This window comes from Malus domestica, chromosome 11 (assembly GCF_042453785.1).
Source record: "Malus domestica chromosome 11, GDT2T_hap1".
Taxonomy (NCBI): domain Eukaryota; kingdom Viridiplantae; phylum Streptophyta; class Magnoliopsida; order Rosales; family Rosaceae; genus Malus; species Malus domestica.
Genome location: NC_091671.1, coordinates 4351588 through 4375750, shown reverse-complemented (window position 1 = coordinate 4375750; position 24163 = coordinate 4351588). Strand labels below are relative to the sequence as shown.

The 24163-nt window shown below is 36.8% G+C and overlaps 3 protein-coding genes and 1 non-coding gene across 4 annotated transcripts; 2 read left to right on the top strand and 2 right to left on the bottom strand.

Moving 5' to 3' along the window:
- Positions 1-551: 551 nt before the first annotated feature.
- Positions 552-4103, top strand: LOC103412894 (two-component response regulator ARR17-like). The gene is made up of 5 exons (XM_029088117.2): positions 552-722; positions 1278-1354; positions 1498-1575; positions 3675-3745; positions 3848-4103. Exons 1-5 carry the CDS (start codon positions 614-616, stop codon positions 3981-3983), a joined length of 471 nt encoding a protein of 156 aa, XP_028943950.1. The 5' UTR covers positions 552-613; the 3' UTR covers positions 3984-4103.
- LOC103447577 (uncharacterized) lies at positions 3999-10938 on the bottom strand. The gene is made up of 19 exons (XM_029088116.2): positions 10766-10938; positions 10362-10418; positions 10182-10204; positions 9715-9902; positions 9399-9515; positions 9205-9247; positions 8785-8873; positions 8469-8564; positions 8023-8077; positions 7687-7783; positions 7274-7469; positions 6585-6747; positions 6466-6503; positions 6049-6118; positions 5865-5924; positions 5737-5762; positions 4756-5611; positions 4587-4636; positions 3999-4453 (listed from the first exon to the last, which is right to left on the bottom strand). Exons 2-19 carry the CDS (start codon positions 10401-10403, stop codon positions 4287-4289), a joined length of 2376 nt encoding a protein of 791 aa, XP_028943949.1. The 5' UTR covers positions 10404-10418; positions 10766-10938; the 3' UTR covers positions 3999-4286.
- Positions 10939-12251: 1313 nt separating this feature from the next.
- LOC114819893 (small nucleolar RNA snoR100) lies at positions 12252-12356 on the top strand. Its single transcript, XR_003767191.1, has one exon. It is a non-coding gene; the product is annotated as a small nucleolar RNA snoR100 (small nucleolar RNA).
- A 3239-nt stretch (positions 12357-15595) lies between these two features.
- Positions 15596-19699, bottom strand: LOC103447265 (trans-cinnamate 4-monooxygenase). Its single transcript, NM_001294106.1, is given in 3 exon segments — positions 15596-16328; positions 17870-18003; positions 18621-19699. Coding segments are annotated over 3 exon segments (1515 nt in total). The 5' UTR covers positions 19406-19699; the 3' UTR covers positions 15596-15732.
- Between the last annotated feature and the right edge of the window lie 4464 nt (positions 19700-24163).

Below are 24163 nucleotides of genomic sequence, written 5' to 3'. Positions count from 1 at the left end.
CGTAGAGTCGGTCGATCTCGCAGTATCTTCCGTTGGCATCAACAGCACTGCGGCGAGAACGGTCGATTACCTATCCAAGTCTCGGTCGAGAAGGGTTTTTGAATCCTTGTTGGTCGAGGTCATCTCATTAGCCTTCTCGGCGAGGTGAGGTGTCACAGTTATTACATTCGGCACATTGCAAGCCGAATTCGGTTCGTGAACTTTGTAAGAAATAGCAGCCTTGTCTTCAGGCTCGAGAACCCAAGAGGCCGAGACGTGTTCCTTTCTCGGCCGCAATCGCAAGACGCAGAAGTCAGTAGCGCGACCCAACGCAGCATCATCAAATTTACTCCTCGGCCGAGCCTCGGCCGACGAGTTGGCACGCCCCGCAATCACCGAAGGACGTAGTTAGCTTAGAATATACTCGGCCTGCGCGCCACGTAGGCTTTGTAATTTCTAGGGTCAACAATATCACAAACACCTAAAAAGATGACGAGATATCTGTGACCAAATTGATTTTTTCATGATTTTATATGCCTTCTCTGGTTATATATAGATTCCGATCAGGCTCAATAGGTTTCGTGGCTTTTGCTTCTGCTGCTGCTGCTTCTTCTTCTTCTGTGCCACGGCATCAATGGGGTTGGGGTGGAAAGACGATGAAAAGCCACATGTTTTGGCTGTCGATGATAGTTTGGTGGACCGCAAAATCATTGAAAAATTGCTCACCAACTCTGCATGCAAAGGTACTGCTACTTTAAAAGTTACTTGGTCGTTGTTGTTGGGTCATGGTGGTCACTAGAAGGAGAAGAAATTACGTGGAATAGGTCTACCATTTTTCTGGTATCTCGATTCAATAATGTTATGTATAAGTTTATCTCTATTGTCATTGTATTATTAAACTGAAACGTTTAAATAGTGGTAAACCTATTTCATGTAAGTTCTTCTCCATTACGTGATTGGTTAATGAGTCATAGCTTTGTTTTTTAAGGAAAATAAGAAAAAAGAGCCTTACACAACCAAATTAGTACCACTAAATACTCTTAACTACTTAAGTTACGAGTTCGTTGCAATATAGTTTTAGTTATATAAGCTTTTTTTTCTTTCTTTTTTTGCTACAATGAAGGAACCCTAATCTATCTTAATCTTGACTCATTATTGGTATTTTAAGATCAACTAGGAACTCTATGATTTGATATTACTATATGCCATATAGTTTTTCAGAAGATTTTTTTGTTCATTAAGTTGAATGTGTAGTTGTGGGAGGTAATAATATGTGGTTCTCCTTTTGTATATGGCAGTGACTACTTCAGAAAACGCACATGGTGCATTGGAGCTGTTGGGGCTTGCTGATGGACAACAAAACTTCGGCAACATTGTAAGTGGTTTAGTTCTTGAATCGCACCATACAAAGTGATATTCTAAATTACTCTAATTTATCGAGAGAAAATTCAAGAGGGCGACCAAAGTACCGCTTGTTTTTTTTATTTGACTCTGAGATTCAATGCATGTGTCTTGCAGGTTTCGAATGTTAACATGATCATCACTGATTACTCTATGCCGGGAATGACCGGTTATGAGCTTCTGAAAAAAATTAAGGTAATTAATTATGTGACTATTTTATGCTGAAATGTATAGTGCATAATTGAAAAGCCATTTCAATGAATTTTTTTTTTAAATATACAGATGATATTTTACTTTTAAACTAAATTAAATTGGGAGTAAAATTCAAACTCGAGTGCATAAGATCTGGTAAACAGGTCATGCTTGTCGTGTTCGTGTCATACCCGTTATCTTTACGGATCATATCCAAGGAAGAAAATATCGGTAATATCGGAAATATCGGTAGTCCGAAAACACGGAAATATCGATGGAAATATCGGGATAATATCGATATCGATAAAAATTACATGGAAACCACGGAAATTGTAAGAAAAACTTGGAAATTTTTAATGAAACTTTGTAGGATGTTTATTTAGTCAATTATCTATTAGTTTATCACAAAAAATTGGAAGGAAATGCATTGCATGATGGATTTAACTGATTTAAGTTGATTATATAGCGAGCTGACAAACATTGTGAGTGTAGAAAATATGTAGTAATTAATGAAAGAAGTTTAAACACACCATAATCATTTATATATAATTAATTAGTACAATATTTGGAGGTTTTATTTAGGATATTAAAAAAAAAAAGGGAAGTTAATAAAATGATGAAGAATAATGTGCCGAATTTGACAATTTAAATTTCTTACACATAAGCATGCGTCTAGGCGTTGAAGTTCCAAATTATAGTATATCAATTAACGATTGAAAATCAATACATTAAATAAGATTAAACTTTAATTTGGATGCCGATTATGTTTTTTCAACTTGATATAAAGTAAAAGTATTGAATTTTGGAAGCTAGGAGTGTGTCAATTGAATTTTGGCTGACTTGCAAGGTATCAATCTCTTCGTCTCTTCGAGGGCTACAACTTTCCTTTTTGTTTCACTCAATTTCGTTGCGTATTGAAAAAGTTATACTCATTTGAATCTTACCCAGTTTCCGGCGACCTCAGTAGATTTCGAGGCAATTTCCGGCCAAACCACAACGAGTCAGACGTCGTGTGAGGTACCATTCTCTTCGTCTCTTCGAGGGCTACAACTTTCCTTTTTGTTTTACTCAATTTCGTTGCGTATTGAAAAAGTTATACTCATTTGAATCTTACCCAGTTTCCGACGACCTCAGCGACCTCAGTGACTTTCGAGGAATTTTCCGGCCAAACCACTACGATTCAGACATTGTGTGAGGTACCATTCTCTTCGTCTCTTCGAGGGCTACAACTTTTCTTTTTGTTTCACTCAATTTCGTTGCGTATTGAAAAAGTTATACTCATTTGAATCTTACCCAGTTTCCGACGACCTCAGCCACCTCAGTGACTTTCGAGGCATTTTCCGGCCAAACCACTACGATTCAGACATAGTGTGAGGTACCATTCTCTTCGTCTCTTCGAGGGCTACAACTTTCGTTTTTGTCTTGCTTGATTTCGTTGAGTTTTGACAAAGTTATGGCCGTTTAAAGTGGGTGTAAAATTTCGGCCGAAATTTTGATTTTTTCCCCATTGGGCGAGTCCCACATCGCCCATGCAAGGAAGTGAGCAATGAATTTTTCCTATAAAACTCACACTCCCCTGGTGAGATAACCAAAACTTGTTTGGCCTTTGGGCCATGATCAAGTTAATTATGTGTTGAGTTTTTTCAACATATTTAAGTATTTTTTTAATAAAATATCGCGATATTATCGATAATTTTGAAAATATTGCGATATTATCGATAATATCGTGATATTTTAACGAAAATAGATTGGATAGTTAAAAAATTTCGGAACCTCAAAATAACGATAATATCGGCGATATTTTGCAGATATTATCGATTTTTTCCTCCTTGATCATATCATGTCAAACCCGTTATCTATTCAAACTCGAGTGTATAAGACCTGGTAAACAGGTCATGTTTGTCGAGTTTCTAACAGATAACCCGATAACAACCCGACTTGTTAACGGGTCGAGCCGAAACCTATTATTTTTTTGTCGATTCATATTGGGTTAATGCGATGTGCAAAAAATTGTCAAAGCCTAAGCGGGAGCACATCTACCTTCTAATTATGGCTTTAACTAGAAAATTTATCTAACCCAGCCAATCTCCCTCTTTAAACAGGATTCGCCAACCGTGAAGGAGATACCAGTAGTTGTTGTATCATCTGAGGACATACCTACTCGAATCGAGAAGTAAAAATCTTCCCCTAGAAATCTCAATGTATTTATTTATTTTCTAATTTTGAGGAAATGTATAGCAGTTTACTGATCCCTCAATTTTCTTGACCTGAATAGGTGCCTTGAGGAAGGAGCCGAAGAGTTCTTTCTGAAGCCTCTCCGGCAATCGGACGTCATAAAATTGCAATGCCGTTTGAAGGAATTCGGAAACCCTAGCGATGAAGGGGAAGATGACCTCTATAAGGACATTTAATATACAAGAACAGAATCCCAAAAGGCTAACATTTATACCTATCAACACTTCAGTCCTGTTTGATTCGTCAAACACTTAGATACACAATGTAACCGTTGTTAATTTCTTTGAATCATATTACGATCCGGGGTTTTTTGCCTTCTGCTCCGTTTTGCTACTGTAAAACGTAAATCTACTAGACCGGTATGATATGCATTACACATCCGAAAATGATGTTTACAACGAAAATGTACCGTGCAGTTTGATTCAACAGAATCCTCGCGTCAAAGGGAAGTCAGCCGCGGCTGCCATGTCGCAAACATGTTATATCTTCTTTATGCCGTTGTGTGCAGCTGCCTCCTTCAGTACCTTCTGCACACAAAGAAACTGAACATAGCTCTGAAGCATCATCACCCGACAGGACGAGTCAACAAAATCACTTTGCTGTTTACTTTCTTTCTTCGTTTCCTGAGGCTCAGCCTCTTCCATTTCTGTAAAAAAACAAGCGAACGAAGCATATTAGTCTGCAACAAAATTGAGAAACAAAACGAAACAAACATTTGCTGAACCTTTGTTGGCAAGAAACTAAAGGGAAGTTCAAGACAGTTAAGAAGAAACATGTACCTCCGTTGCTTTTTAGACATGGGATAGGAATTTCGTTACCACAGTAATCCCTGTCAACAACGAAAACCTTTTAGTACAAACATAGAATAGGTTGTAAGACTCAAAGAGTTGGGGAACCAAACATATAAACTCGAGGGAGAGAAAATACTTCAATGTTTGTGTCACATACTCTTTCTTTTCTATTATGCTTCTATATTTCGCTGGAGAGTTCATAGATGACGATGTCTTCTCAGCCCGCTCAAGCAAGGTTGGTTTTACGCTTGCTGTTAGTCCCGAAGCTGCATCTTTTACTTCCTCACATTCACTGTCCTTGTTCCATCGTTGATTTTCTGTGAACAAATTGTTCAGAATACAATGTTCTTCCTCCAGCTTAGATTTTCGGCATGGCTGCGATTCAGCTTTTCCTCCCTCATCTTTGCTGACACTTTCCTGCGCTGATAAATCCAGAGATGGTGTCTCGCCATGAGAGTAAGGGAACTCTGGTTGTCTTGGTCCAAAACCAATCTTAGGGGTCATAGGAGAGTCATGAAATTCAAAGTTCCCAGAAATCAAACTGCCGGAAGGTGAACTTGCAACAGGTTCGCAGGGTTTAAAATGAGATATAGGATTGAGATGTAATTCTGGGACAGGACTTGCACTGAAAGGATCTCCAAACAAAATTTTAGAGCCTGCAGATGGGCAGTTTGTCTCTGACTTTTGATGGAAAGAACTGCAACCTGAATTATTGTCAACCGACAGATATCCTTCCTCAGGGAACCAATTGCTGTTTGGGGTAAACTTTTCCTGGAGAGGAGAGTTTGAGTGGTGGAATGGTTTGAACTTCGACGAATCTGGCATCTTCGTGCATTTTCCTGACCCATGTGCAATATCCTCTGGTTGAACAACATGCTTGCTTTTGATCCGTGTCTTTCCTGTAGAAGTTATATTCAAATGATATCCTGGGTCAGCGTATGCATTGTCGTATCTTCTCTTGCTCCAATTCCTGGTTGGCTTTGACAGTGAACTATCAATCGCATTGTCCCTCACTGACGTTAAAAAATGGAAAAGGGAGCAATTTATTATGAGTAAAGGTTATCATATTGGCAATAGCAGCAATTTATTATGAGTAAAGGTTATCATATCGCCACATATTTTCGATCAATAGATATACCTGCACTTGATGAGCAAGACTCTTCACTGTTGAAAGACACAGAAGGTTATGAAACATATGACTGTATGAGTCAGAGTAAGAGGTGGGGGAAGAAAATCAATGTGAAGCAAAAGAGTGCCGCTAATTACCTCAGCAAGCTCAAATTGTCCCTTTCATTTTCATTCATAAAGCAAGACCAATCGGGTTGCCTGGTTACACCACCAAAATCAAAATTCCTTCCTACTGCGTGGTGTCTGTCTAACATCACAAGCAGACACCCTTGAGTTTATGTCTACATTACGGATAGAAATTTAGCTCAGTCCGAAGGCGTACCTTGCTCCATTGGGAACCATAAAATCATGATACTTTTCTGATTTTTGGTGCTTGAAATATGAAGGTTCCTCTGATAAGAGAGAAGCGAGCAAAGCATCAGACAAAAATCCATAGATGAAAGCAAACAATTCCATTTCATATAAAGCTAATACATCACAGTTTTAGCACAACGTTTCCATGTAAGCTCTTTCATAACATGGTCTAAGAAATGGACAACTCACAGCTTAATCCTACCATGCAATGCCGATGGACCAATCAAAAACAATTTCAGGATGCAAAAGTTCTAGTATATAATATATAGGTAATGGCTTCTTGAACCCAAACAATTTGTATTTTTATATATGCACACAGCTACACATAGGCCAGTTAAGGGATTCTACACGCATAGTTCAATTAGGAGTTTCAGACAGAGAGCACCTAAGACGTCGAACTTGTGTGTGATGCCTGTAGCAGACCTGTACAGATGCCACAACTCTATCAAGAAGATATGATTTCTCAAAACAGGATAACTGAAGAAGTAGAAATTAATTAAGCACCTTATCGGTGAAAAGGGTCCTTCAAAAGCAAAATCTGACATCTTGTACTTTTCGTGCATCAAATTATCATCAGAAACACAGTTCATTTGACTTTGCCAGTTCTTCCATGATAAATCATGTTCCCATTCATTAAAAGTGTATTCCTCTGGGAAACAAGGCCGACCTGGTAGACAACTAATAAGTCATATCATCCTATATTTGAACCCTATCAGAAGGCCATTGGTCCAGCAGAATGAAGAGTACTAGTATAGTTAACCATCATAATGTAAATAACAGAAAGATCACAGATAACTGATTACATTTCTTTTCATGGACTCATTTACTTGCTACGGAAATGAAAACAAGCATATCTCAGAAAAAATTACTAGTATTTTTTTGTTGCGGTTACATGCTACTAGTAAAGTTCATATCATGTTGAATATAATATATGCACTGTTCTCATGACTCATTAGAAATCAAAAAATCAAAGATCATATTTCCAAAAGTAAAATTTCACCAGATTTTCATGCAAATTGAACCTAGAGATCTAGAATAAATAATTACATGGAGCAATGTTAGATAACCCATAGGGAATAGGTCAACAATGCATATCAGGCTAACGGAAATGATGCTATGTTAGATATTACATTCTCTTGCAATGTGTCAACTGTAATAAAGGGCACATTATCACTCAAGGAAGAAGTATTTACCATCCCATTTATCTTTTCTGAAATTTTCAGCATCGTCAAAGATTCTTCTGCATCCATAATAACTATCTAATCTACCACTGTGACCATCATCCTTTGATAGAGTTTGCTTTGAACTACTGAATGAATCCATTGGATCAGGAGAAAACTCTAAAGCACTGCTATATGGGGGAATATTGATATCTTGCATCATTGCATCCTGCATCAGAAGAAACTAATTTATACCCAAAGAAGAGAGCATAATCTAGCCCTTCCAAAAGAAAATTTTAAATGGGTCGTACAGGATAAAGATTCTAAACAAGGGTTCTTATATCAGAGAGATATAAAAGTGACTGCACAAATAAGTCACTTAAGAGTTAAAGTGCATGGAAAAGTTAAGATTACACGATAAGAATTCAATCAATAATGCCTCTCACCATTTCAATTTCAAAGTCATCCAGATGCTTACGACTGTTGAATGATTTTTGTCCCCTGGCAGGATTCAAGGGTGAAGAGCAATCATAGGAGAATGTTCTACAATCACAAAAATTTAAGCCATGTGCAGACAAAGTTAGAATCTTCTTTTAAATTTGGAGTCCCCACTTTTGACCAAAAATGTATAAGTTCCACTAATTACATGTCTTTTGGCATTTAAATATAACATTTCCATGAAATTGGTGAAAGCCATTCATGGAAAATAAGAAATATTTGACAAGTGTAGCATCCTAGATAGCAACAACCTTAGCTGACCGAACTACAGTTGGGATCGTTACCTTCCAGGCTGTCTTGGTGAATGGACTGGTGTTTCCATTCCCATTTTACCCAAACCTGACAAGTAAGGATGTGCAGTGAAAACACTTTATCAACATCAGGAGAAAAAAATAGCAGGCACTGTTTCTCATGGACCCAACAGCTTCATTAAGAAGGGATGGGAATTACACGATGTCAATTGTTTGACAAACAATTATTTTAGTATATTTTTTATTGTTTTTCAAGTAAAGAAGCACTACAACCTATGACACCTGCATCTTACTTCCAGAGAGTTGGGAATAACCTTATGAAGCAACTCTTCCAATTAAAATTCAAATTGAGCTTTTAGTCATAAGTATAAAGGAAAACTCAAAATTTGAGCAACACAATGGTGGACAGTAGTTCGTGTTGTATAAATGAATACGAAATAGAAGATATTACTTAAGGATCTGAATTAACAGAATTATACCTTCAACTGAAAATGCAACATGATCTTCATGTACTGGGCTTTCTTTTACGTAGTCATTCAACCCATCATCGCCAAGAAAATCAAGTACAGAACATTCTGAAACAGAAAGGAACAATTTATGAAGAAAAGCTTCAATACTCAGGGATTTATATAAAAACCAGAAATAACAAGGAAGTGGCTTTCAAGGCCCTATGGCAAGGTTCTACTGACAACCAACTTATAAACTGTTTTCGCTAGCTAAATCTGTAAGGACAGATACCAAAAGTTAGAAAGTAAGAAAGTTCAAAACTGACAAGGAAGTGGCTTTTATACTTACGCTGCTCAGTGCCTGCTCTCCAGGTGTCTGGTTTAGAATTAATTTCATTGAAGGACTTGTCATGATTATGCGGAGCACAAAGCTTAACCCTGTGATGCAAAATAATATATCAATTCTCCACTGGACAAAGATGCACTCTAGCAAAACAATCACACATGGAAGCAACTATGCACACCATTGTGATCACTATTATCAATTTACCAGCAACAAGACCACAATCTATATGTACAAAGTCAACTGACTGTTTATAGTGAAACTGAAACCACTTGAAATCAAAGTAGCTTGGATTTATTTATTCAGTTACAAGTAAAAATAAGGCTTTAAAATGAGTTTGGAGAGATATAGGTATGTATGGGTGTGATGATATTCCACAAAAAGTACACATATGCGTGCGCGCGCACACACACACACATCACTCACTTTTTCGGAGATGCAATCTCCACTTGAAGGCCTGATTCAGCTCCTGTATCATCATATAAAAATAATCCATTAAAACATAGTGTATCCATTAAAGAAGTACAGACGGAGAAAAGTTAAGATGGCAAAACAGGATGGAGGTACGGGATGGGGAAGAAAGGGCCCTAAAAGTTAAGAAAATAAAGTAGAAAGCATACTTGCTTTGTTAACTTCAACAGAGGTGAGAGGAGCAACCATCTTTGAAGGTACTTTTGGTGAATCCTTTGTGATATCACACTTCGGTCTTAAAGCCTTGACTTCAAGATCTTCCCTTCCTTATATGGTTGCAAAAGTGACAAACAGAGGGAAAGAGAGAAAATAGTTTACTTATTGAAAATAGTCACAATACCAAAGCTAAAGAGTAAAGCTCAATTAGTTTTAATTGCAGGGTCCTATCACAGACCATATAAAATCTGGGAGAAATGAAAAATGCTCCTACGGACTTCCCGAATTTTTAAGATATTAGGAACTTACGAATAGGGTAAGAAGATTTGTGTTCTTGAGCAGTTGTTGATAGGTTCAGCAAACTGAGAATATCCAAAGATCGATGTTCTTTGTGATGTTGTTCAGATATGTTTAGGCCATCTGCGTAACTCTCTAACCCAGTTGTTTGCCCCTGACGCTGTTGTTGTCGTCTTCTTTGTTCAAAGTACTGCTTTTGCCTTGACAATCCAAAGGATGGTCATAAGACTCAGAACATATCGATATGCTACATCTAACAGAATATAAACTTTAAGTCTTAAAAGTTAGAACCATATGCTCAACAGCATTATTCTTCTGGAAAAATTGCACCAAAATTTACATACAGTTCGATAGCAAAACGTTTTGTATAATAACCATTTAATTTTACATTTCAATTACTAATGTTACATCGGTGCTACAAAATCCTTATAGATGCAATATGTGAACTTTTGTTACTGATAAAAACAAGTCTTGTGTACCTCTGCTGTGTAGACTTCCTTGACTGAAGTTTCCCCGATTCAACCAAAGAGGTAACAAGCATGAAACAAATGCTAAAATGTCAGAACAAAATTTCAACCTCCCATTTTCGGAATCCAGGATATGCCGTGAAAGATTTAAAATTAGAACATGAATCCGAAATAATTTTAAATCACACTTACAGTCGTTACTTTCCGCCTCGATCCTCCCATCCATTGCAACATATTGAAAAAATCAATCTGAAAATTTCACTCCCAAGGGTTAAAATGGAACAGTAATTAGTATGTGAAGCATTATTTGAGGAAGACACACAAATGTCCCAACACATACAGAATAATGGAAATGGAAAACAAAAACCCTGAAAATTGAGCCAAACAACGATCAAAATGCACAAATTTTCTATGAAACGATCAAATTACTCAGAAATAAACATTGAATTCTTGAAATCGCAAACAGAATCTCAACTCGATCACAGACTAAGGTTGAATTCCTAAGAAGCACTTCCTAGTTAACCAAACTTAAACCCTAAGAGAGAGAGAGAGAGAGAGAGAGAGAGAGAGAGAGAGAGAGAGATGCACCGATTCACCTGAAAAACTCGGGATTGCTGGTTGCTGAGTGAGCGAGCACCGATTCGGTAATTTGGAGGTGCCGCTGCAAATTTGGAGGTTTTAATTGCTTTTTTGAAATTGAAAGAAAACGAAGGTGGTTTGGTGACGATGAATCGACGATTGTGATCGAAAGCAATCGGAGCCAACTGCAAACTTTGTTTCCGTTATTTTTGGCGCGTGTTTATCAATGAAAATATGAAATATGTACGGTCACGACGTCAAGTTGGGTTGTGGATCCAATCTCATCTGGGTTGGGCTCAGCACGAGTTGGGCCAACTTAAGCCCAACCTGATTTCTCCTTGTCTATATTCTTTCTTGGTGTTTATGTTGCTAGTTGCTACTCCCAACTTGAAACAATCATGCATATGCACTTTGCTATGGATCAATTATAACCAATTTCCTTTCTTCCTAATAAAAATTATTTTATCCACTAACGTTATCGCTCTAGCAAAAAAAATTATTGGCTCCAAAATACTTGTAGGATTTTGATATAATTTGAATATAATTAGTTACACATTCCACCAAATTTTGGAGATCAAACTAGTCCATAGAAGAATTAAGATTAACTTTGTGCTGGTTAAGAAAACCTCTATGTTGGGCAACCATATTGACGTGGGAGAATGAAATAAGCTACACAATAAGCCAACAATAATTCAGCATCAAACTCGCTAGGCCGTGAGATTAGTGATAATTCTATTTTTAATTATAAAAATTAAAAGAATGTTTTGTTATGTTTTGTTTATGCATATTACCTATTGAAAAATATAAAAAAAAACCGAATTAATTTTTTGTTTTGACAAACGACATTTATTGGGTTAAACATTTATATGTTAGGACGGAGGGGATTGATGGAGATTGAACCCGCACCAAAATACACAGACATAATTACTTTCTACCGGTACAGTAAAACACGATCCACAAAAATTTAATTATGCACTTTAAACTTCCATAAAGTTCAACTACTACCCCAATACTAAGCCCAACAAAATCGTTCCTACATTACTGAGCTTGGGCCCCAACCCCAAAATCTCCCCAGAGGCCAGAACACACCAAACCCAAGGGTAGTCCCGTTAATTAACAGAAACAACCGTGGCCCCATCGTAATTTGACACACCATCAACATCGCATAAATCCTAACAAAACAGATCCCAACCCAACCCTATAAATATGAGAACAAGAGAAGCACTCCATAACAGCGGAGCGCGGCTCCGAAAGCTTTCTCCCATATATTTTTTCCGACCCTTTTGTTTTGGTTTTTTGCATTCGAATTCTTTGGATTTTAGTTTCCATCATTCGTATCCTTTGAATTTTAATTTTTATCATTTGAATCCTTCGGTTTCAGTTGTACAATACATGAAATCGTGATTTTGTTTCGGTTTGTTGGGTGTTAATTAGGGTTTACAGATCCGTGGCTAATAGTTTATGGAATCCGTGCACAATAAGCCGATGCTCTGGAGTAAAAAGGAATGAAGGAAGCATGGTTATGTGCACGGAAATTGAATTGCGAAGGGTCCGCACGTCTGCTCTCTCTGACTCTCTGATTTGAGGGCCTGGTTACAACCTACATTTTTTCTTCCTTCGTCTTTTCTTCTCTTTTTCCTTGTTACCAATCTCGAATTTTTCTGCTTTTTTTAGCCCTTGAATCGAGTCATTGTTTAAAAAGTGCTTCTATGGAAAGCACTTGTATAAAAAATTTAGAAACAATGTCAAAAAAATTAATTAAAAACTGTACGGGGACGTGTTTTGTGAAGCAATTTTTTTTTTGTTTGTTCAAACATTATCGAAAAGTGCTTTTGATTGTACGTAGCATATATAATATCCAAAGTGTTAATTTATTTGTCGTATTTTTTGTTGAACATTGAAACATAGTAATTACTGTCACGTTAACTAATCCGTAATTAGAACAAGTAGAATTGAATTGACTAGAAATTGGATTGTTGAGGAGTTTGAATGAATTATATTTATGTTAAAATTGTTTATTAAACTTTTTTTGAAATCGGAGTTAGAATTGTACCTCTCACTAACTCAATCATGCTAAATGAATTATTTTTTAAAATTATATTTAATAAATTACATAACATGCAGTTAATGATTGAATTTTGGTATGGGATACAAAAATTCAAAACCGTGATCAAATAAATCATAATCAGTTTAGTACTTGGTCTGCACTCGGGGGGAGACGATCCTTAGGTTCTTAATCCACTGATGAACTCAAATCACTTATGTAAATATGTCAGGCATTAAGAATTTAGTGGAAAATCCCCCTAAACCATCACATGTCTACTCAATGGACAGCACCAATCATGATAAAATTAGGTTAAGTGTGTTTTAAGTCAAAGGTTGGGTTGAGCAAACCACATGGTCTATGGATTAAATTCAAGTACAGGGGAAAAGGTTGGTAGTGAAAAGAGAATCATAACGTGAAACGATGTAGAGGGGTTGGTGGCGAGAACGACCGGCTTAGTGGGCATTTCGTCTCCCGATGAAAACTTGTATCGATATGTGAGTTAGGTAAAGGGTCGGAATTGAATGACAGGTCCCTAACTTCAAACCCCCAAATTAGGAAAGGGATCATCTCCGCGAGAAATTTTTTGTGACGGGAATATAAATGGTACATCACGTATTTTAATAGAAGTGGTGGAAAATTTTATTTTTTAAGTTATTAACTTTTTAGCACACATATCCCACCATTTGTATAGTGACATGTACCATCCCCGTACCAATCACACTGAAAAATCTCTTACATCTCTTCCATCAAATCCACCTAATCAATGAATTTGGATTCTAATGCCCCAATTATATATATATATATATATATAGACACACACACATATTCTTGTGGGGCAAAGCTCATTATTCGAACATCAAGTATAATACTATCAACAAAAAACAAACTCATCAAAACTAAGATATAAATACTTAGGGCCTAATCGGATAAACAATATTCGTGGTGATAAGGTAATCGGAAGATAGCCCTCGTGGTAAAAAAATTAGGATTTAAACCCTCGTGGTAGAGTTTGTTAGCAAATTTAGTCTAAAATTAATTTTTCCGTTACTTGTCTGTTAAATACAGGGATAAAAATGTATTTTAACGTATACGCCTTCTTCTTCCTCCCTCTGCGTTTCATCTGTTTATATCTTAAAACAAGGGAGTTTTAACGAAAAGTCCACGGTACTGTTCACTTTAACGAAAAACCACATTTTTACACTAAAAAGTCAAACCTGGTATTATTCACTTTACCATTTATTTTGTCATTATTATTAAAACTTATAGTTTTCAACCCCTTTTCATTAGTTTTATTTTAAAACAACCCCTTACCCAGTGGCGGAGCCACCTTTAGACTAGGGTAGGCTCGAGCCTATCCTCAAATAATTTTTTTCCTGACAACCTCTACTAACATTAATTAATTTTATAATACCACTATCAACTTGAATTTGTAATTGTATTAGTTAGTCCAATTAACTTCAATCCAACACATACACAGCCTTCAATTTTTAACATTAGAGATTTGAAACTATAGTTATATACTAATATTAGTTGATCATATTCTCTATTTCTTGCCCATATACAATTTTTCCCTTTGCTTGCAGACTATTATTTTCGTTAATTTCACATTTCCCTCTATTATATCATCTATGAAATCAAGAAGAGAAAAATATTTCCTTTTTCCAAATTAGCACAAAAAACCTTTCAAATGCTCTCATGTCTTAATGTTTTTAGAAAAATGTTTTCTTGGTCGCTATGAGAAAATGAATGCATGGTCAGTCACCTTTGAATTTAATATCAAGAATGAAGAATACATGAATGTGCTTTTAATAATGTTTTAACTCTTGATATAGTTGCCCATTTATAATGAAGAATAAATGCATGGTTACTCACTTTTAAATTTGATACCAAGACGACCAAAAGAACAAGATAGTTTCTACATGTATTATGTCCATTTTGATCTAAAGTATGCCCCTCCTAACATGAATTTATGGCTCCGCCACTGCCCCTACCAGAAAACCACATAAAATAAACCATGATCATTAATCTCTCAGCTTCTCCACCCTCCTCTTCTTTCTTTCTCATCAAGTTATCCAATTCCAAATCACCCATCTCTGATTTTCCATCAAAACCCAAAACCTCTATCTCCTTCCATTTGCTGCTCATTTTCTTCACCAAACCTTGGTTTTCACTGCAAGGATCGATTTTTCATTGAAAATGGCAGGTGCCCACATGGGAAAAGGTTCAAGTTTAGGACTTGTGCGATTCCTGGGTTCAACTCTGGCAACTTTGAAAGTGCTCAGTCGGTTTTGGAGGCGGCTGCTGTGTTAACCCCCATAATTGTTGTCCATGAGAACGGTCACTTTGTTGCAGCTTATCTCCAAGGCATCCATGTAAGCAAATGGAATAAGATGGAGGTTTTGGGTGGTGGGTTTTGGGATTTGATGGAAAATCGGAGATGGGTGATTTGGAATTGGATACCTTGATGAGAGAAAGAATAGGAGGTTGGAGAAGTTGAGAGATTAATGATCATGGTTTATTTTCTGTGGTTTTTTTGTAGGGGTTGTTTTAAGATATAAACAGATGAAATGCAGAGGGAGGAAGAAGAAGAAGGCGTACACCTTAAAATACATTTTTATCCCTATACTTAACAGACAAGTAACGGACAAATCAATTTTGGACCAAATTTGCCAACGGACTCTCCCACAAGGGTTTAAATCCTAATTTTTTTACCACAAGAACTATCTTCCGATTACCTTATCACCACGAGGACTGTTTATCTGATTAGGCCAAATACTTATTAATAAAAAGAAATTTATTACTTGAACCTTCCATTAATTCGAAGTTCATAAATCTAAGTAAACAAAGAACAAGAACGAAAAAAGTTGATAAATTTACATTTTCACAACCCAAACATCATATTTCATAGAATCAAAATCTTACTCCCCAAGCATCAATCTACGCCCTCGGCTTCATCACAATGGTGGAGTGCTTCAGGATGTGCAGGCTGAATTGTCCACCTTTCTCCGAGGTGTCGAGCTTGGACTGTCCTGGCGGAGGCAGAAGCTCGAAGTTCTGGACTAAACGTCCAATTGTAATGCCCAGGATTGGCAGTGCCAAAATAATCCCAGGACAACTTCTCCTCCCAACACCAAACGGGAGATACCTGAAGTCGTTCCCGTTAGCCTCCACCTTCGACTCCTCCTCCAAAAACCTCTCGGGCCTAAACTCTTCTGGCTTCTTCCACAGGGCAGGGTTGTTTGCCAACCACCAAGCATTCACCAATATCTTGCTCTCCGCCGGAATATCAAACCCCCCGAGCTTGGCATCCTGGAGGTTCATGTGGGGGACAAGGAGCGGGATTGCCATGCGAAGTCGGAGAGTCTCCTTGACCACGGCTTGCAGGTAGGGAAGTTTAGGAACGTCGGGCTCTGTGATCTGAACTCCGCGGCCGAGGACTGTGTCGAGTTCATTCCTCAACTTCTTCTGGATTTCGGGGTGGTTCACTAGCTCGGCAATTCCCCACTCGATCGACCACAACGTGGTTTCAATAGCTGTTCAATACAGAAACGCAACATTAGCGGCCTAAAATTAAACAACCTTAACTGAATTTGTAAAGCTTATTGCAAAGAAATATTGTGAATATTCAAATACAATCACGTATTGTAACCTAAAATAATACCACGTCATCGTATTGTATTAGAACCATTGCGATCATGTTTGCATGTCGACGTCATGAGGTTGGTAAAAAGACGTGAATTGTATATAAAACGAAGTTATAAAAAGATACGAACAACCAATGTTTAGGCACAATCAAGTGGTTTAGCAATATTTAAATCAAAAGCAACATATTTGTTCACCAACACACCTACTGCTCAACCTAGATTTGAAGAGACTTTTCAGTGTGACAAAAATATGAGATGGTACATTACGTAGCATTCTATAAATAGTAGGATATATGTGTTAAAAAGTTAAGAACTTACAAACAAAACAAAAAATTACACCACTTATATAAAAACACGTAATATACTATCCATTTTCCATTCATAATAAAAAATTTCTCCTAGATTTGTCAATACCAACTGTTCAAGCAACAAAGACTTTTTATAATTTAATTTTCTTTTTGTGAAAGTGCTATACTTGCATGGTGATATATTATCGATGACACATACACAAGAATATACTTACACGAGGATATATTATCGATGACACATAAATATTTGACCTAAACAAGTATGCCAACTGGATCAAAATGGGGCAACCTAAGACGCCCACGTATCCAATAGAAACTTTGTGGAATATTACGTAAGCTAAAAACAATATTACGTAACATCATTGGGGCCTTTAGACCTTCCATCACATGTCAAGCACTGGCATACGTGGGAGCTAAAAAACCATATGATTATTTTTCATATTTTAGTGACTCCATCAAGAAAATAAATATTTAATTACCACAATATTAAAAAAAGATATATAGGTTGGGGATGAAAAGTTGGTTTGCAAATTAATGTACTCCCATAAATATGAATCACATAACCTTATCTAATTTGCCGGCCTCCAATTACGTAAAATAATTATTTATAGGATTTTTCATTTTTGCTCAGAGTTAAATTAATACTATGAGAAATCCAATAAAATAGGTTGACGGTGGGTGGCTAATCTTAGGATTAATTTTTATTAAATTTAAATATTATAATTCAAAATGATGAGTTATAAGTTATAACAATTCTAATGATCATTTTAATCCACGTTATATCAGTAAAAATGGATTGGAATTGAATCCCATCCGGATCCACTTTGTGGGATCCTAGAGATCCCCACATTTTAATCATTCCTCGTGTATCATACAGTCGGAAATCATTTGACATTTTTAATATAAAATTAAAAATAAATAATATTTGACGAAAACTGACTGCACAATATACGAACGATAATATCTGACGAAAACTGATCGCACGATGTATGATGAACGACTATGATGTAGAGATTCTTAGGATCCTCACAAAATAAATCTGAAGAGGATCCTTTTCCAAATAGATTTACTATGTTGTCATGTTAAGAATTAATATTATAAGGAGTGGGGTGGTCTACTCACCAGCAACGTTGATGTTCTCGACGATGTAGAGAACGTTGTCCTCGTTGATTTCTCCTTTCTGCTGCGCGTCGAGGATGTGATCGATGGCGCATTTCAACCCTTCGTTTGTTGTAGGCTTTGTGCTCGAAAGTTTCCTGCTCAAAAATACCAAGAAAAAAAAAACGAGTCAGCAATTTTCACACGCTCATTTTAATCGCCGTATCATTTCGTATTGCAATCACACAAAAGAGTATAAAAGACAAACTCGAGCGTGATGTACTATGAATAGGCAATTCATTCTCGATATATCATTTTCACCCGCTTAAGTCTTAACACATAATGACAAATGAATAAAAATTCTTTTAACTAAGCTCTCTGGAAGTCCGACAAGCCCTACATATATGTGAGACAGATATGTCAAGGTGTCAACGATAAAGATAATTTCATGTATCTAACATTCTCTTTAAAGGATTTTAACAAAAAGTTTTCGGTATTATTTATTTTAACGAAATAAAAAATCAATTTTGATACTATTTATTTTATTTTTATCGTAAAAACTTAAAATTTTCAAATATTTTTTATTAGTTTTCTTTCTTTTTATCTTTTAAAGAGAATATTTTTTTTAAGACGAATAACTAGTGGTAAATAACAGCTATTTACCCTTTTTGAGATCCAAATAGGAAAGTTGAGAATTGCATCCTAATAACGTTTACTAAAATTAAAGTAAAAAGTAAAATTAATTAAAATTAATAAATAAAATGAATTAACTTACTTCCTCTCGTCCACGAAATAGTCCTTAAACAGCTGAATCCTCTTCTCCTTCACTTCCTTGCAGATCTTCAAATACCCTCTCAAAAACGGCCTTAAGATCGGGATAAAATCGCCGTAGTTGTAATCGAAGCTCTGCGCCAATCGGCTCCTCTCCCCATTCAGCGCCTTGAGCTTCACGAACAGGGGATCCTCCTCGCTCTCGAATCGCCGGTCGAACATGATTCTGTACATGTTGTTGTACATCATCAGCTGCAGCCGCCTCCGCAGCACCATTCCGCTGGTCGCCGCCTCGGGGTGCTTTTTCACGTCCTCGACGACCGCCGCCGCCTCCGATTCCCATCCGTAGCGGTACTGCTGGACGACCTTGTTGGTGAAGAAGGGGACGGTCATGATACGCCGCATTTTCCGCCAGTGCTCGCCGTAGACGGTGAACACCATGTCCTGGCCTTCACCGGTGAAAATATCAAAGACGACGTTTCGGGTCCTCGACCCGAATTCGACTCCCTGGGTGTGGAGGACCTCCTTGGCCAGCTCCGGCGAGGAGACGACGACGAGGTTGCGCTGCCCCATGCGGAGGAGGAAGCAGTCGCCGAATTTCTTGGCCATGTCGGTGAGGTTGCGGTGGTTGAGGTCGTCACCGACCTGGAGCCAGTTTCCGAATACGGGTACGGGTATGGGACCCGGCGGGAGCTTGAATTTCTTGCCGCGGAGTTTCGAAATGGCGATGGCGACGATGACGGCGACGAAGAGACCCAGAAGGGTCTTTTCCAGGAGGAGGAGGTCCATTGCCTCTGTGGGTGTGTCAAGTGATTTAGTGGGTGGGCAGAGCAGAAATGCAGAGAGTTGTGTGGGAGAGTGAACTGACGTTTTGGGGGGCTTTGGGTTTGCGTTTTATAGAGGGACGGTTTCGCGGACGTTAGGTGGGTTGCGTGGTCATGTGTCTGTGGGGGGTGGTTGGAAGACGTAAAGGCGTGAATGCGGAGTGTAACGGCGTTAGTTTTGACGGAAATGGGGTTGGAGAGAAGTGTGCGGGCGTGCGGGGAGTAGGTAAAGGAGCGGGTAGGTGGAGGGAGTTGGGAGACGTTCAAATGTTTGTTCGGCTAGAAGTTTGATGTTCGTCCTTTTTCAACCAAATAAAAAGTTTGATGTCTTCACCTCTAAGTTTCAATTGTCGCCATTTAAATTTAACAGTTTGTGATTCATGGTCGAGACGTGAAAAGTATGCGTTAAATTGTATTTTTAAAAGACTAATCTATCTTTATGAGTGCAACATTTATAAGTGTTAATTTTGTGAAAAGTATAACGAAGTTAAGCTAGAATGACTTAATTGAGCTCTCTGGTAAACTATTGTCACTACTAGGCGGCTTGTCATCATCCCGATTAATGCCTAGGTGTTTAAAAATTAAGAAATGACGCCCCTAGACCGCCTAGACACTCGCCTAGTGCACTCAGACCCGCCTAGGTTGCGATTCACTTAGTAGAAAATAAATAACTTTCATTTTGCATTTTATTTATTCCAATAAATTGTAATAAACTTGTTAAATACTTAAATGAACACACATTATATGCTTGCTCCATATGTTTTCATTATGTTTCAATAGCTAATAATATATATGTTATTCTATTTTGTATTTTATGATGAAATTATATATATGTTAAGTATGAACATACACTTATTTATATGAAATATAATATATTTAATTAAATCTGCCTAGACCCCGCCTAACCGTTAGACTCCAACCAGCTGCCCGACTAGCACCTAGTTTCTTGTAGAACCTTGACTCTTGTGCATCCTAAATGAGTAATGGAGTTTCGTGCATTTTAATGTTTTCACCTATCATTACGTTATTGTTATGAGTACTAAGATCTTAAGACCATCTCCAACCCTGGGCTAAAAGCCAAATTACCCCCCCAAATTACCCCCCAAACACTCTCCAATCCATGCTAAAATTTTAGGCTAAATGCCAAATGCTATTTCTGGGCCAAATACCCCCCAGCTTTCCCCCCGGGCTAAATGCGAAATGTTTATCGGAATTTAAATTTTTTTAGATTAAAATGTTCATAAAATTAATTTACAATAATCTACATATTTATTTTTTAAAAAAAAAATTGATTTAAGAAAAAAATTTAGGCTAATTTCATTCTTTAATAATTCCGGGCTAAAATTTTAGGGTAGAAGGGTTGGAGCAGAAAAGATGTTTCTAGGCTAAAAGCTAAATTTTCCGGGCTAAAAAATTTGGCTTTTAGCCCAAGGGTTGGAGATGGTCTAAGGGAGGTCTCTACCAAAATTAGTCTTACCACTTTACACATATACTTAAATACTTCATTAATATCACAAATGTAGTTATTTTTCAACGCATGTCAACTGTAATGTGTCTGTGTCTGCTTGTAACGAGCTCTGTAGTTTCAAATTTTGTTTTGTAAGGAGTTTTGTGGAGCCCACGGAGCTATCTGTATGGACAAAACCACTAAGGTTTTGACACGTTAGATGGAGATGCCGAAGGATTGGTGAAATTTTCCAGAGGAATACAGTCCAGCACATTAAGTGTCACAATATAAATAGTTAAAAGTTTTTTTTTAAGTATCAAATCATTTGTATTATGACCTTTGATATATCGAATTGTGTTTCTAACACAATAAAAATTTTCTTGTTGGATTGGTTGTGATCGATTGAAAATTTGAAATGGTCCGTCTCCGTGTATGTTTCTGTTGTCTTGGTTGCTTTAGCATCGTATGGTAACGCTGCTGCGACCACCAGAATTAATTTTGATTCATTTTTCCTAAACTCTTATTTGTGATTAAATTTCCTTTTCTTTACACTCAAATATATATATATATGGAAATGTTACCCGTAGACCTGTCATTTTGAACCCGACCCGTTAATATTAGTATTTGGGTTGATGCTTAACGGGTCGGATCGTTAACGGGTGAACCCGTTAGCACCCGTTAGTTGATGATGTTTTAGTAATTTCAGTAAAGTCTTAACAACAAAAAATAAACTCTATGCAAATAATAATAATAATAATAATAATAATTGTTAACGGGTGAAACGGGTCGGGTTCGAATGACCTGTTAGCTTAACGGGTTGAGTTCGGGTGACCCGTTAACTTAACGGGTCGCATTGAACCTGACCCAAACAAACCCGACCCGTTTACAGATCTAGTTACCCCGGAAAAGATTTATAGTATTTATGGAAACATAAACAAGAAAAAATAAAAGCTTAGTGATAATATTTGGCCAAAGTTGGGAGTGGGTCGCACCTAGGGATGGGCAAATACCCATTGGTTATGGGTAACCGCAGTTATCCGCCAATTTAAATTAAACGGTTACGGTTATGAATAACCATTTAGATAAATAAACGGTTATGGGTATAACCGTTTACCCGTGAAATTTAAATGGGCGGTTATGGGTATTAACCACGGTTATAAACGGGTAACCGTTTACCCATTTATTTTATATATGTAAAACTAACACAAACCATGTTCTCGATCCAATAATACTTAGCACCCAATAAATTAGCAAGGAATTCATCGGTCATTCTCTCAATAACACTACTACATGAATGATGATTTTCATCATCAAGGAATTGGCCAAATTAATTTAAATTCCTTGCGGGTAACCGTGAAATTGACAGAAATGCTTTGACATAAATGTCTTAAACAATTTTTGTAACCCAATAATACTTAGCAAATATTATATTTACCTTCATTGGTAACAATTAAAAATATCGTCCGTAAACTATTATTTCAATTATTAGAATTGTATAAGAACTTAAAAAATTAAAATATGGAAATGTATGATGAATGTACCTATAACGGTGTTTAATTGTAAAAAAAAATATTATGACAATTTTTTTTTTAAATTTTCAAGTTGTTAAAAAACATGTAGACGGGTGAAAAAAGGGTAATGGTAAAAAAAAAGATAAACAGGTTAAAAAGGATAAATAAGTAAACGGGTATTAAACGGTTACGGTTAAATGGGTATGCGGTTATGGGTATGGTTAACCGTTTATAAACGGTTATGGGAATGGGTAACGTTTAGGCAATTACTCAACGGGTAAACGGTTATGCGGGTATGAGCATAAACGGTTATGGGTAAATTAACAGCGGTTACCCGCCCGCATAACCATTGCCCATCCCTAGTCGCACCAAAATATTGATTTTCTAAATAGTTTGAGAAGCAATTAGGTCAATTGTATGAGTTGTCCTTCGTCCAATGTTGAATTTTGCACATCCTTCTCGATAAAGTCTCAGTCCACCAAATTCTATGTTGGTTCTCACCTTTTTTTGAATCTTGGATGTATGAATGGTACACTAAAGTTAAAGATAATGACCAAAAAAATCCCAAAATCCAAGCTTCACTTTTAAGCAAGGTTCTAAAAAACGCTAGGCAGTAGTTAGGCAGTGGGCTGGGGCCTAATGCCTAAGTGGTTAGGCAGGGCCTAGGGGGACAATACGAATTTAAGTAAATTTATTATATATTGTATAAATAAGTGTTTATTTATACTTGAAAAACACATATAATTATATTAAAATGCATAAATTACAAAATAAAATGATATATAAATTATAAAGTATTAGAACATATTGAAAATATGTGGAAAAATCATATAATGAGTGTTCATCCAAGTATTCAACAAGTTTTTTACATTTTATTGAAAAATTAAAATGCAAAATGAAAGTTATCGGTTTTCTGTCTAAATCAGAGTTACAACTTAGGCTGGTTTAGACGGGCAAGGCGAGCGAGGTGGATGCCTAAGCCGGTCTAGGGGTACTTTCTTAATTTTCAAATGCTTAGAGACTAATCGGGGCGGTGACCAGCCGCCTAACGCCTAGGCAAAGCTAGGCAGAGATTTTTAGAACAATATTTTTAAGACACATAATTAGATCTTAAGCGATGGTTTGATGTAGTTTCGCTTATTGGGAATGACACTACTCTGCCCCAGTTTAAGTTCGTGGTTCTGTATTTGTGGTGGGTATATATTGGTGCTTGTGCTAGCGTCAGTGCTGTTGCTGTTTGCGGTAGCCTAGTAAGGAATTAATCTTTATGATTATTTGTGCAAAATATCACTAGATCGATGAAAACCCACGTGACAATCCTTATAATTGTTTTTGTTACTAATGAAAAATCGCCATCGCTTCTCGTAAAAAAAATACCAACATGCATTTGAAAGTTATTCCAAACAAATGATAAGCAGTTGAACAAGAAGCATGGCTAAAGTGACATTTTCCTCATTCACATTGCGGTTAACTTGATAGTTTCATAAATGGAGAGTCAAACACGTAAAAACTTATCACATACATGCTTTTTTTGCCAAATTTTAAAACGTGTGAAATTAAATTGATACATGTCCTAAACCATACATACAGGTGCAAAGCATGTTTTGCCAATAGAAATAAGAAGCATTATTACGGCAGTAAATTTTATCAAATCCATTCCAAACAAAGAAAATGCTTACATGCATTTTTCTCCACAATTCAATGCACAAAGAAAATCTGGTTTAACTTAGAAAAAAAATAATAGCATATATAGTATATTAAGTTG